General features: G+C 50.6%; 1 protein-coding gene, 1 long non-coding RNA gene and 4 other non-coding genes across 6 annotated transcripts; 1 reads left to right on the top strand and 5 right to left on the bottom strand.

Annotated features, from left to right (window-relative positions):
• Window positions 1-364: 364 nt before the first annotated feature.
• On the bottom strand, window positions 365-3652 carry LOC123387313. The gene is made up of 5 exons (XR_006601691.1): window positions 3347-3652; window positions 1823-1921; window positions 1479-1556; window positions 1086-1133; window positions 365-484 (listed from the first exon to the last, which is right to left on the bottom strand). It is a non-coding gene; the product is annotated as an uncharacterized LOC123387313 (long non-coding RNA).
• Window positions 555-628, bottom strand: LOC123387457. Its single transcript, XR_006601909.1, has one exon. It is a non-coding gene; the product is annotated as a small nucleolar RNA SNORD99 (small nucleolar RNA).
• On the bottom strand, window positions 1319-1451 carry LOC123387450. Its single transcript, XR_006601902.1, has one exon. It is a non-coding gene; the product is annotated as a small nucleolar RNA SNORA61 (small nucleolar RNA).
• On the bottom strand, window positions 1658-1788 carry LOC123387449. Its single transcript, XR_006601901.1, has one exon. It is a non-coding gene; the product is annotated as a small nucleolar RNA SNORA44 (small nucleolar RNA).
• LOC123387440 lies at window positions 2459-2593 on the bottom strand. The gene has a single exon (XR_006601892.1). It is a non-coding gene; the product is annotated as a small nucleolar RNA SNORA16B/SNORA16A family (small nucleolar RNA).
• Window positions 3653-11499: 7847 nt separating the features above from the next.
• Window positions 11500-12912, top strand: RAB42 (RAB42, member RAS oncogene family). The gene is made up of 2 exons (XM_004741571.3): window positions 11500-11813; window positions 12359-12912. The coding sequence occupies exons 1-2, from the start codon at window positions 11575-11577 to the stop codon at window positions 12780-12782; spliced, it is 663 nt and encodes a 220-aa protein (XP_004741628.2). The 5' UTR covers window positions 11500-11574; the 3' UTR covers window positions 12783-12912.
• The last annotated feature ends 1152 nt before the right edge of the window (window positions 12913-14064 follow it).

Genomic DNA, 14064 nt, shown 5'->3' on the forward strand with positions numbered 1-14064 from the left:
TGAGGACATTATTGTGCTATCTGTGTACCTGGCCCACCTGTTTGTCCTTAATTTCCTTCTGTAAGTATGCACACACAAGTATCTCTAGTACCTATGTGGAAAGTCTGGATTTATCCTAAAGATCTGCAACTCAGCTCTACTTTTATGCTGAAGGAAACCAGGGTGGGGGGGCACACACAATGGGGGTACTGAGGTAAATGTCTTAGGTCACAAGAGACCTTCAGATTTTTAAAGGAACACTTGTTAGGCTCATCCTGAATTTTCAGGCTTTTAGGAGGAAAAAATGTATAGTGGCAGCTCTAGAATAAGTCGTATTATCTGGAGAGGTCAACCTATTTTTATGAAATGACACTGTAACGGGGAATAGGAAAACCTACTTCAAGTCTTTTATTAGTCACATGCCATGTGCCAACATTAACAAAAATACAGGTCATGGTCTTCCACCAAAATCTTTCAGCTTGCCTCTTCCCATGGTGTTTCTGTCCTGAAAAGGAAGTATAAGCCAGTGTGTTAATATTCCTAATTAATTAATGCCACCCACGCTTTTTCTGAAGAGCTGGTCTCAGTCCCATATCCGCATTTATCATCCACAGATGTCCACTCAGATTAGGTTTCATCCTGGACCAGTCAGCATAACCACGTCCCAAGCTAGGTGAAAGACACTTGTTCCACCCAACCCATCTCCCACACTCCTAGGAAAAGGCCAGTAAGATCCCATGGCTTGAGGTTTCCCCAAACAGCAGCAGGAGCATAAACCACGACCATAAATGCACGGCAATCGGCCCTTGCTGCCCAACGTGCAGGGCATTGGCATCTGGTACCCTTCAGTGTGCTCATGGCCTTCCAGCAGGATGGGCAAATCTAAGACCCAGGTCACTGTACATGTTTCTCTCCTGGCCATGAACAGCTAATCTGGCATACGAGGAAGGTCAGGTGTCAAAGATCTGTGGAAAAGCTAAGACTTGCCAGAGGCCTGAAAATAGCCTTGTATCTTATCAATTCACTACACTACTTGGGGTTCACAAGGCTTAAGCACTACTTGAAGCTGCAAGGAAGCTACAGAAGAAGTTTGGCAGCCAACTTACCCAACTAGATCCATAATCTCAGATGCCGACAGCTGTACTGTAACACATCTTTACAAAACAAAACAAACAAAAAAAGACTCAGGAGACAAGAAAACCATGGGTATTTATCAAATACAGAAGTACTAAGTCAGCCACCACTACAACTCCCCAGAGCTTCACATACATCCTCCCTTTAAGCCGAAGATTATCCCAGTTTAATGGGAAGGAGGAAACCAGTTCAAAGAGAATTCAAGCCCTGTTTGAAACTAGCCCACAGCCTATACACCAGACTATAAGCATCATGAGGCCAGCTTCAGTGCTCCTTTTCCTCCTTTTACGACCACCAAGACCAGCGTTCAGATCCGATGGGAAAGGGAGCCGGAGGGTCAGGCTGAATCCAGCACATAACTATACCTCGCCTAAAGCACAGCAACAGCCCGGGAGCCTCAGACTCTTCGGAAGCCGCAACCAATAGGGACACTTCAGGGCAATCTGGAGAAAACCGGTGAAAGCTCCAAATCAGAAAGTCGATCAATATACCCATCAACATGAAGTTTATGGAAAACCGCCAGGCTCTGGTAGAACACCCGGGCTGTTATAGGAAAGGCGAGTGGCAGCCGCAGGTACTGTGCTGACCTGTGCTGTCAAAGTCTCTCCAGGTTGCTCTGGCATGCAGTTGGAGATCCCATGGCCACAGCCGGCCACAGCCCTTGGAAACATGCTGTACCACCCCACCAAGGTAGTTCCCAGAAACCTACCTGACCCGAGGTGGTTGTGTTCCGTGTCAGTCATGACCCCAGAATCCTCACCAAAAAGCTCCACTTCAAAGTCCTCCTGGAATCTTGAGTCAGGCACAGCTGAGATGGGAAACAGTCGTCCTGAATCATCTTATTGTTCCCTTCCTTTGGCCTTCACAGTTAAAGGTGTGACTGGCTTTTGGTACTGATGCCTTAAGCTTTTCAGTGCAGTGATCCAAAGCACTGCTGAGATCTGCCACTTGCCACTAGATTTGCCCAGTACACCTGTCCACCCCACTCTATCTTCCCCTACATGAACTGGTTCTTGTTCTCAGCAATTTACTTCTCTAAAGTTTATTCCTAGGAACTCTATGCAAGACCCCACTAACAGGGGCACCTGGGTGGCTCAGTCGGTTAAGCGCCTGCTTTCAGCTCAGGTCAAGATCCCAGGGTCCTAGTTTAAGTCCCACATCAGGCTCCCAGCTCAGCAAGGAGCCAGCCTCTCCCTCTGCCCCTGCTCGTAGCTCCCTCTCGCAAATAAAATCTTAAAAAAAAAAAAAAAAGACCCCGTTATCAGAACGTTTCTGCTAGCCTCTGGAAACCTGTCAGTTTTAATAAAGGACTCCACCTCTACCTGAGAAATGGCAGACACAAAGGAACTGTCTTTTCCTGAAATGTTGCAGATCAGTTACATCAAACAGAACGGCGACCGTCAAGGAAAACTGTCACTCTGGGCTCCTTTTTGACCACAGCAGCTATGTGGAAGCAGCTGCAGCTTCGATAAGGGCCACAGGGCAATTTAGGTCCCCGGACCGCCCCAAATGCTGTCCAGGCTGACTCGCCTAAAGCTCGAGCACTCCTGCCTAACTGAAATTGACGGGCTGAAATATACTGGAGAACAAATAAGAAAACAGGTACCACCGGCGCCTGGGTGGCTCGGTTGGTTAGGAAGTAAGAAGCCAGACTCGGACCAGGTCCTGGCTCACCATGGGCATGGCGCTAACTTAAAGAGAACTGATCTAGACTGAGCCTGTGCCCAACATGGGGATGAACTCAAGACCCGGAGCCTGGAGATCAAGGCGCATGCTCAGCCGACTGAGCCAGCTAGGAGCCGAGAACAGATCTCCTATTACCAGGCCCCAATTACCACTTCATTTTACTATATGCCCGAGTTTTAAACTCATTTCGTCTTCATAGGACGATTTTACTATCCGTTTTACCAGTAGCTTTAGACCAATTAAGCTACCTACTTAAGGTCGTCAGACAATGTAGAATGCCACAGAACGGAGATTCAAAATAGAATCTAAAAACTCCAAGACGCGACCCCAGAAAAACCTAACCTTCTTAACAACCTGCATGGATTGCTTAACGTGCTGTGCAGCCAGATGACAGGTGAAATCACTTCCCCAAGGTCACCCAATAGGTAGCTTTAACAGACAGATTCCGTTTCAGATTTGATGGACACCACCCCGCGGCGTCTCCAGAAATTAAGCCACTTCCGGCCCAGGACTGCCCTGCACCAGGCCGCCTGGCCGCGTTACTCACCCGTCGCACTGCAGCGCAGGGATGCGCGGGCCGAGGCGGGAGGAGGTATCGCTCCGGCGGGCTCTGGCCCCTCTTACCGCGCATGCAGCGGACCAGGCCTTCCGGGCCTTGGTCCCAGCAGGCCGGGAGGCCCGGCAGCTCCGAGCCATTCTCAACATCCCACAGCCTCGGGAGGAAGGCCTGGCGGGTGCGAGGCCAGGGGCGACGAAGCTACCGCGAGGTGAGAGGAGGACGGCCGTGAACTACCCCGCACCCGCAGCCCAACACGCCAGCAGCACGGTGGCTGGGAAAAAGGAAGACCGCCCCTCGGAGGGCGGCTTTTATAGGTCTCGCCCCTGGAGGCCGCGCCGACAATTGGAGTAACACGCCGCACAGACCACTGGGAGTTGTAGTCCGCCCGCCCGGCCGCGCCGGGCGGCGGATCCCGCCTCTAGCTAAGCAGGTGCGCACCCTTCCGCGTGTGTTTTCGCACTCAGTGAACGTCCGGCACCGGGCCCTGTGCTCGCAAATGAAGCCGACTCGCCGTGCCTTCTGGAGTTCAGTCGGACTTCCAAAATCGGGAAATGACCCCGTGAGCTGCGGTCAGTGCTCGGCTTCGAGCGCCGTGGGCCGAGGAGCAGCAGCGGCTGGGTGGTTTGGAGAGGAGCTCGGCGAGTTCTCGCTGGAGCGGGGCCCTTCGGCGAAGGCTTCTTAAAAAGGAAGAGGCGACCGAGTAGTCGGAAGATGAACACATTATTTGTTCAAGACTTCCCTCTTCCGCTAACAGATAAATTACTGAGCGGTAACTAAGTAAATAATGCTCAGTTATCTCGTCCAGTTTTCACGGTAACCCTGCCAATAGCTATACCCAGGTAACTAACAAGGTAAGGACTGGAACCCACAAGTCCACTGCAGAGACCACACTCCGAGAGTCACTGTGCCACGTGCGGAGTGGAACGAGTAATCGTCAGTGTAAACACAAGTAGTCAAGAATTAAACAGCTATTCGGTGTTTATCCATTAATTTTTATCCTTAATATACACTTGAAAAGTTGGTATTGGGGAATGCTGGGTGGCGCAGTTGGTTAAGCCTGTGCCTTGGACTCCCTCCCCCACCACCCCAGTCAAGCTCCCTTCTCGGTGGGGAGCCTGCTTCTCCCTCTCCCTCTCCCTCGGCATGCCGCTCCGTCTGCTTGTGCTCTCCTCTGTCAAATAAAATCTAAATAGAAGATAAAATAAAAAGTAGGTATTACTATTACTCCTATTTTATGAAGACAGACTCTGAGAAAAAAGAAACTTTCAGATGACTCCCAAATATTTCTCCAGCCTCACTTTTCTCCTGAGCTCCAGACCTTATACGCTGCAGCTTCCGAGACACCTACACTTGGTCAATAAATGGGCTTCTCAGAACAGTCTTCCCTCCTCGACACCTGCTCTTCCCAATCTCAGTACATCCTTGAAGAAACCCTGGATTCTTCTGCCTCTAACATCTCACTTCCGATCCATCAGCAAGATCCTGTGTTCTCCACCTTTAAGATGGTTAACACCTTCTCTTACCGCCTCTGCAGACTCTGTCATTGCTGACCCGCAATCACAGCAGCCTCCTAATTAGTCTGCTTCTTTCGGCCATTCTTCCCTATAGTCTGCTCTCAACACACCAGCCACGATGTTTAAAGAGCAAGTTTTTAATTTTGACGAAGTCCAATATGCCTATTTATTTATGTTTTGTGCTTTTTGTGTCCTAATTTAAAATTTTTTGCCTCGCTCAAACGCATTAAGATTTTCTCCTACGTTTTCTTCTAGGAGCTTAATAGTTTTAGCTCTTATATTTAGATCTAGGATTCATTTTTAGTTAATTTTTGTGCACAGTATAAGAGTCAAAGTTTATTTATTGCATATGGCTTAAAGATTTTTCCATCTTCATTTGTTGAAAAAGATTATCCATCTAATTGCTTTGGCACCTTTGTATAAATCAATTGACTGGAGCACCTGGGTGGCTCAGTGGGTTAAAGCCTCTGCCTTCGGCTTGGGTTATGACCCCGGAGCAGGGAGCCTGCTTCCCTTCCTCTCTCCCTTCCTCTCTCTGTCTCTCTGCCTGCCTCTCTGCATACTTGTGATCTCTGTCTGTAAAATAAATAAATGAGATCTTTAAAAAAATAAGAAATCAATTGACTGTATGTGTAGGTCTGTTTCTATACTCAATACTACACTGTTTTGATTACTGTAACTCTTTTTTTTTTAAAGATTTTTTATTTTACTTATTTATTTGATAGAGAGCACAAGAAGGGGGAGCAGCAGGCAGAGGAAAGAGCAGGCTCCCCGCTGAACAGGGAGCCTGATGCTGGGCTGGATGCCAGGACCCTGGGATCCTGACTGGAGCCAAAGGCACATGCCTAATCTACTGAGCCACTCACATGCCCCATTATAGATTTTTAATAAGTTTTGAAATAGGGTGGTGTAAGTCATCCAACCTTGCTCTTTCCCAAAATTGTTTCGGCTATTCAGAGTCTTTTGCATTTTCATATAAATTTTATTATCAGCTAATTTGTATTTTTTTTTAAAGCCTACTGGGATTTGGTATTGCATTAAATCTGTGGACTAATTTTGGGAGAACTGACATCTTAGCAATATTGAGTCCTCTCATCCTTGAGGATGGTATATCTCAGTTAAGTCATCTTTAATTTCTCTCAACACTTTCATAATTTTCTTTTTTTTTAAAGATTTTTATTTATTTGACAGAGAGAGAGATCACAAGTAGGTAGAGAGGCAGGCAGAGAGAGAGGGGAGAAGCAGGTTCCCCGCTGAGCAGAGAGCCCAATGTGGGGCTCGATCCCAGGACCCTGAGATCACAACCCGAGCCGAAGGCAGAGGCTCAATCCACTGAGCCACCCAGGTGCCTCAACACTTTTATAATTTTCAAGAGAGCACAAACAGGGGAAGTGGAAGAGGGAATGGGAGAGGGAGAAGCAGGCTCCCCACTGAGCAGAGAACCCAATGTGGGGCTCTATCCTAGGACCTTGGGATCATGACCTGAGCCGAAGGCAGATGCCTAATGACTGAGCCACCCAGGCACCCCTCAAGTTCAGATTCTAAATGGTCATTGCTAGCATAATAGAATTAATTTTTGCATATTAACTTGTATTCTTCAACCTTCCTAAATTCATATATTAGTTTTAGTAGCTCCTTTTTAAATTTCTTAAGATTTTTCACATGTCTGTGAATAAAGACAGATTTACTTCCTCCTTTCCAATCTGGATGCCTTTTATTTCTTTTTCTTGTCTTATAGTATTAGCTAGGATCTCCAGTACAATATTGAATTAATAAGTTACATTTCATCAAAATTAAAAACTCTCACAGGGATCAGGAGAGAAGAATATAAAAAGGACATTAGGGAAAAAAATAAAAAATAAATTAAAAAGGACATGGAGAGGGATACCTCCGTTGGTTAAGCATCTGATCCTTGATCTCAGCTCAGGTCTTGATCTCAGGGTTATGAGTTCAAAGCCCACATTGGGCTCCATACTGGCCATGGAGCCTACAATCAATCAAACAAAATAAAGGACAAGGGGAAACTTTGGGGTGATATATGCTTATTATTTACATTGTGGTATTGGTTTCATGGATGTACACTTACATCAAAAGTCATTACATTGGGCACCTGGGTGGCTCAGTCAATTGGGTGTCTGCCTTCAGCTCAGGTCTTGATCCCAGGGTCCTAGGATCAAGCCCCATTTTGGGCTCTCTGCTCAGCAGGGATCCTGCTTCTCCCTCTCCCTCTGTGACTCCCCCTGCTTATGCTCTCTTGCTGTCTCTGTCAAATAAATAAATAAAATCTTTTTTTTTTTTAAGTCGTTACACTGTACTCTCTAATATGTACGGTTAGTTTACCGTGTGTCACTTATACCTCCATTAAGATGTAAAAATATGGGTGCCTGGGTGGCTTAGTGGGTTAAGCCTCTGTCTTTACGGCTCAGGTCATGATCTCAGGGTCCTGGGATCGAGCCCCTCATTGGGCTCTCTGCTCAGCAGGGAGCCTGCTCCCCTTCCACACACACTTCCTGCTTCTCTGCTTGCTTGTGATCTCTGTCAAATAAATAAATAAAATCTTAAAAAAAAAAATAAGATGTAAAAGGGCGCCTGGGTGGCTCAGTCACTGAGCCTCTCTGCCTTTGGCTCAGGTCATGATTCTGGAGTCCTGGGATCAAGCCCCGCATCCAGCTGCCTGCTGGGTGGGAGGCCTGCTTCTCCCTCTCCCTCGGCTACTCCTCTGCTTGTGTTCCCTCTCTCGCTGTGTCTCTGTCAAATAAGATCTTTAAAAAAATTTTTTTAAAAAGATGTAAAACTAAAAAAAAAAAAAAACATAACCAAGAAAAAATTTGTACTATTCATCTGCTCCAAAATCTCCACTGACTTTACAAGCCATTTGGAATAAATGCTGAACTCCCACGATGGCTTCTGAAGCCACATGTGATTTGGATCCTCCTCTTCCTCTCTGCATTCATCACCCACCACTGGCTTCCTCATTCATTATGCTCCCTCACCCCTTCTGCTCTGCTTGAACATACCTTGCCTGATCCTACCTCAGGACCGTTGCTCATGCTGTTCTACCTGGAATATTCTCTCTTGATATCACAGACACCCACACTTCTCACTCCCTCACTTCCCCTGGTTTTCTGTTCCAATGTCATCTCAGAAAACCCTATTTTGATGTAGCATCCTGTCACCCTTCAAGCCATTATCCTGCTTGATTGTTATTTATAGCACTTACTGCTTTTTTTTTTTTTAAAGATTTTATTTATTTGACAGACAGAGATCACAAGTAGGCAGAGAGATAGGCAGAGAGAGGAAGGGAAGCAGGCTCCCTGCTGAGCAGAGAGCCTATTATGGGGCTCCATCCCAGGACCCTGGGATCATGACCTGAGCTGAAGGCAGAGGCTTTAACCCACTGAGCCACCCAGGCACCCCAGGAACTGTGTCTTTTTATTTTTATTTTCACTGTTGTGTAAGTAAGTAAGTAAGTATGTGAAGTAGCACTTATTGAGACAATTACGAAGTAAATGAATGAATCTAACTTGGCCAAGGCTGCATAGCTAGTAAGTGGGGGTTGGAACTAAAAACCTCGATTTCTCTCAGGCAAATGCGCACAACTTGCCTTGCTCTGTTGCACAGCCGCACAGCTCCTCGGGATTCTCTTGTGAGGTGGGCACCGTGATTTGCTGGAGGGAAAGCAGGGTGGGGAGGGAGAGTCTCTTACCCCACCCTAGTCACACAGCAACTCTCTGGTAAGGTCAGCTGACGTCTGGATTCTGGGGCTAGCAGTGGAGGGCAGGCACATGACCCTAGCCCACGGCGGGAGCCTCCAGGAGAGGAAGTTCAAAGATCCCAGTGCTGACAGTGCACTGGCCCACGGGTGCTGACTACAAAGGCTTCTGGGAATGCTGGGTTCAAACTGCCTTTCAAGCAGTTTCATGCCCTCTGCCTTTGTCCAGTGGCTCCTGCCTGGAGTGCTGTTCCTCCTTGAACTCCCCAGCTTTCCCTTGTCCTGGGAGACCCGGCTTCAGAACCACCTCCCGTGCAATGTCTTCTCTGGGCCTGTAGCTCCTCGAGTTCAGAGTCCGGCCCTCTTGTGGGATTTGACTGGCTGAATTAATGAATGAATAGCACTTATCCACTTTCATTCATTCCTTCAACTATAAATATTTACTTGGTTCCTGTTTTGTGCCAAGCACTGGGCATACCACCATTGATCGCTGCCCTCAAGTGACCGAGGAGGGAGACAGCTGTCACAGTGAACAAAAGGGCATGTGACCTCACTGGCCAGTGAGAGGCTTCCTGCCGCACAGGGATCTAACCTAAGGCCTGTAGTAGGAGTCAGCCCTTTGAAGAGGAGAGGGGGAGTGTTCCTGGAGGAGGCCTGAGAAGAGGAAAAATGTGGAGCATGGCTGGAGCTCAGACTACCGGTGGTGGGTAAAGAAGGGGCTAGAGGCATCCATAGGGACCTGAAACACACACAAAAATATTTTTCCAGCTACTCAGAGTGAAGTGGAGAGAATAATTCAATTGAGGAATCAGTGCAGAGGGTGGGAGTGGGGCAGACTCTGAATTTGGGTAAAGTTGGCAGGAAGGATTCCTCTCCGAACACACACCCTTCCTGAGGCTCCTCTCTGTCTCCTATTCCTGGAGGTAGAGGACAAGTAGAAACATAGGCCCCTTCAGGCTCTACCACACAGGCGACCAAGGACTGATAGTACATGGAGACCTGTTAAAATGGCTTCTTCTTTTTTCTTTTTTTTTTTTTTTTAAGATTTTATTTATTTATTTGACAGAGAGAGAGAGATCACAAGTAGGCAGAGAAGCAGGCAGAGAGAAGGAGAAGCAGGCTCCCTGCCAAGCAGAGAGCCAGACCTGAGGCTCGATCCCAGGACCATGACCTGAGCCAAAGGCAGAGGCCCCAACCCACTGAGCCACCCAGGTGCCCCTTAAAATGGCTTCCTATTGATTTGTTAGGAGTTAGCCAGAAGAGGGGCCCCTGGGTAGTTCAGTTGATAGACCATATGACTCTTGAGCTCAGGGTCATGAGTTCAAGCCCCACTTTGGGTATAGAAATTACTTACTTATTTACTTATATACATACATCCATATATCCACTTGAAAAAAAAAAAAGTATGAAAAAACCTGGGCCTTCTCAGATCCTCCACTTGTCCTGTCAGACACAGAAATAGCAAATAAGGTTCTGGTCTTGGGTAAACTCGGCAGCTAGTCTGCCTTCCTTGTTGAGTAATCTCAGATTATCTCTGAGCCTCAGTTTCCTCACCTGTAAAAATGTGCAGAATAACAACATCTTACAAGGTTGTGTGAGAAGGAAATATATGATGATTTGATTCTAACAGTGAGGATTTCGCTTCACCACCAATTTGCCAAAAACAAGTTAAATTGGTAAAATCCACCACAGTGGAACAGTGAAATTAAACCAACAGATGGAGTTGTTTGAGACCAGCCAGAAGCCAAGCCTTGATAACTTGGATTTCCAGAAGGCCTGGTAGACTGGCTCTAGGAAGCAGATGTTCCGGCCTTACCCTTGCCACCTGCCCACGGGGACCTGACCACTGTGTCCTGGTCTTCTTGGTACTTGATTTGCCATCCCCCTTTGTGGCATCAGGGGGGTAATGAAGAGTGAGACAAACTCAGATGTGAGTCTCAGCTCTGCTCTGTGACCTGAGACGAGCCTCAGTCTCCTCTGCTCTAAAATAAGCACACTATGGCCCTCTCAAAGCTGTCATTCGGGCAGTGTGAAGAACTGACCATCGGTCCTCATAAATGTTAGTTGTCCAGGGGCGCCTGGGTGGCTCAGTGGGTTAAGTCTCTGCCTTCTGCTCGGGTATGACCTCAGGGTCCTGGATCAAGCCCCACATTGGGCTCTCTGCTCAGCAGGGAGCCTGCTTCCTCCCTCTCTCCCTACCTGTTGCTCTGCCTGCTTGTGATCTCTCTGTCAAATAAATTTAAAATTAACAAGTAAATAAGTTAGTTGTCCAGGCCACAGGCTAACTGCACTCCCTCTGGAATCGCATTTATCTATGGCTGTCGGGCCTCCTACCAGCCTTGCTGGCGTCCCTCTGTGGGCCCTGAGGCCCCGCCCGGACAGGTGCTGAGGCGGCGGGGGCGCGGGTGGGGGTGGGGGGAGTGGGGGCTGGGAGGACGACTGTCAAACATTGAAGCTGACCATTGAGCCCGAAGCCCTGAGAGGCCCTAGGCCGGGGCTCATGGATCTCCGGGAAAGCAGCACCTGGGTGGGGCGGTAAGGAACGGGCACCTATAAACCATCAGCTTTCTAGAGTGGGGTCTCCAGCTCCAGCAACAGGGGCCCAATCTGGGCACTGCCCGGGGAGTGGGCTGGAGACAGAAGCCCGCCGGCGGAATGAGGTGGACGGTTCAACGCGGGCCAGTGCGTGTTGGGTTCTCGTCCTTCACTCGTGCTCCTCCCCACACTGCCTTCTTTCATCTGCCACCCCGAGAAGTAGGGGTTATTAGAGGACGAAGTTGGGGCCCCTAGGGAGGAGAGCACGTGCCCAGGTGTCTAGCGCCCCGGGCCGAGGGGTGGGGCCAGCCGACGGGGCGGGGCGGGGCCAGCCGACGGGGAGGGGCGGGGCCAGCCGACGGGGCGGGGCGGGACTGGCGGCTGGCCTCGGGAGGCCGGTCGGCTGCCTGGGGCGGCTGCTTGCCGGTCGCTGCCTGGACGGCGACATTGGGGCCATGGAGGCGGGGGGCTGTCGTTACCAGTTCCGGATCGCGCTGCTGGGGGACGCGGCCGTGGGCAAGACGTCGCTGCTGCGGCGCTTTGTGGCGGGCGCGCCCGGGGCCCCCGAGCCCGAGCACGAGCCCGAGGGGGCGCCCACGGTGGGCGTCGAGTTCTACAGCCGCAAGCTGCAGCTGCGAGCCGGGCCGCGCGTCAAGCTGCAGCTCTGGGACACGGCGGGCCACGAGCGCTTCAGGTGCGGGCCGGGCGGGCTGAGGGAGCTGGCGGGCTGTCCCCCCTCACCCCACCCCGAGGGCTCGGGCCTCAGTGGCCCAGGTGCGGGTCTGGGGGCCCCTGCCCTGGTCTCTGGCCCTCCACGCGGAGTCGTTGGTCCCACAGATGCAGCCGGGTGGGCCGAGCCCCCTGAGCCAGAGGCCTGAGTCCCGGAGGGATGGGTGGCCCGGCTGCTGAGCGAGCCCGGCCAAGCGGGAGGTGCCAGGGAGATGGGAAAGGAAGAGAGGTTTGGGGCGGCCTGGAAGGAGGTAGGAGTCTGCCAGGCAGAGAACGGGAAGCAAAAATCTGCCATCAGGAAAACACCCCGCTTCCTCTCGAATGGAGGAATGGTCCAGAGAGGATGTGACTCGAACTTGCTCCCTAGCTGAGGTGCAGCCACTCTGTTGGGGGAGAGACAGACGCTGGGAGCAGAGAAACACTGGGCAGTGTGAAATGAGCTGTGGGGCTTGTGCCTGTGGGAGGGCCTTGCGGGCATAGACCTCTCCCAGCTCACTGCCCCTCCTTCAGGTGCATTACCAGGTCCTTCTACCGGAATGTGGTGGGTGTCCTACTGGTCTTTGATGTGACAAACAGGAAGTCCTTTGAACATATCTGCGACTGGCACCAGGAGGTCGTGGCCACTCAGGGCCCCGACAAGGTGATCTTCTTACTGGTTGGCCACAAGAGTGACCTGCAGAGCACCCGTTGTGTCTCGGCCCAGGAGGCGGAGGAGCTGGCTGCCTCCTTGGGCATGGCCTTCATGGAGACCTCTGCCAAGAATAACTACAATGTGGACCTGGCCTTCAGCACCCTTGCTGACACCATCCAGCAGGCCCTGGAGCAGGGGGACATCAAGCTGGAGGAGGACTGGGGGGGTGTCCGGCTCATCCACGAGACCCAAGTCCTCAGCATCCCCCCGAGGAAGCAGCCCCCACGGCCATGCCAGTGTTGACTCTGGGAGGGAAAGGATTAAAGCAGTGCCAACCTCAGAAGTGCTGCTGGGATGGGGTGTCCGTATCTTTCTGGAGAGCAAAGGGCAGGATGTATTTAAAGGGTTAATATAAACAGTATCCTAGCATTCACACCTTCTGGATTTGAGGGTTTCAGACCTCAGCCCCCTTTCTGCCAGAAAGCTCTGAGAAGCCAGGTGTGCAGCTTTGTGTCCTTCAGCCTGTTTCCTCCATTGTCAGTGGGGCTCATAGAAGACCCATGCCATGGGGGTCTGGGGGGGAGGGAGGGTGGCGTGGGTGTGGGGGATGGGCATGAATGAGAAATGGTTGGGGGGACATGCTCGGCCAGAGCCAGCCAATGACAAGAACTGTCCTCAACATTGTTTCCCCTCCACCATTTCTGGCAACACTCCCGAGCCTGGACTCGGGAGTGCTGAGAGGCACCGAGTCTGGACGCTGCTACACAAGCGAGGACGGGTGGGGAATTTCAGGGCAAGCCTACCTGGGAGCCTCCTTCAGTCCTCAAACTTGAATTTGTCTTAAATGTGTGCCCTGAAACTCAGGTTTGCTGCCCAGTGCCCCCACTCCAAGGCTGGGCACTGGATCTGGATCTGGGAGGCAGGCATGGAGGCGAGGGAGCAGCTCCTAGGTTGGGCACATAGTGGACACTGTGATTAGCCACCACGATGTCCCTTCAGGGCAGCAGAACTCACAGCCTTGTACCCTCACCCCTACATCCCCCCTCCCCCAGCTGCTGGGCGTGCAGCCAATGAAAGTAGGCTCAAAGCACCCTCTGGGAACTGCCTACCCCTCAGGGCTGCCCACAGTGTTGATTTGTTGAATCTACTGGGGTGGGGGAGCGTTCAAAGGCCTGGCTCCCTTTTCCCAGCTCTGATGGTCAGACTCCGCTTCATCACTCTTCCTGGGGCTGACTGAGGCCATTGTTCTTAAAACATCACAGCTAGGGTGCCTGGGTGGCTCAGAGGGTTAAGCCTCTGCCTTCGGCTCAGGTCATGATCTCGGGGTCCTGGGATCGAGTCCCGCATCGGGCTCTCTGCTCAGCAGCGAGCCTGCTTCCTCCTCTCTCTCTCTCTGCCTGCCTCTCTACCTGCTTGTGATCTCTGTCAAATAAATAAAAATAAAATCTTTAAAAAAAAAAAAAACAAAAAAACAAACAAAAAAAAACATCACAGCTAAATTCTCCCTCTGCTTAGTCTCATGTCCCTCCCTTCCTCCCCCAAGCTGGTATTGATCTCAAGAATCCTCTGATCAATGTCCGTCTGC

The sequence above is a fragment of the Mustela putorius genome, unplaced genomic scaffold, assembly GCF_011764305.1.
Source record: "Mustela putorius furo isolate JIRA1106 unplaced genomic scaffold, ASM1176430v1.1 tig00003853_pilon_pilon_pilon, whole genome shotgun sequence".
NCBI lineage: Eukaryota > Metazoa > Chordata > Mammalia > Carnivora > Mustelidae > Mustela > Mustela putorius.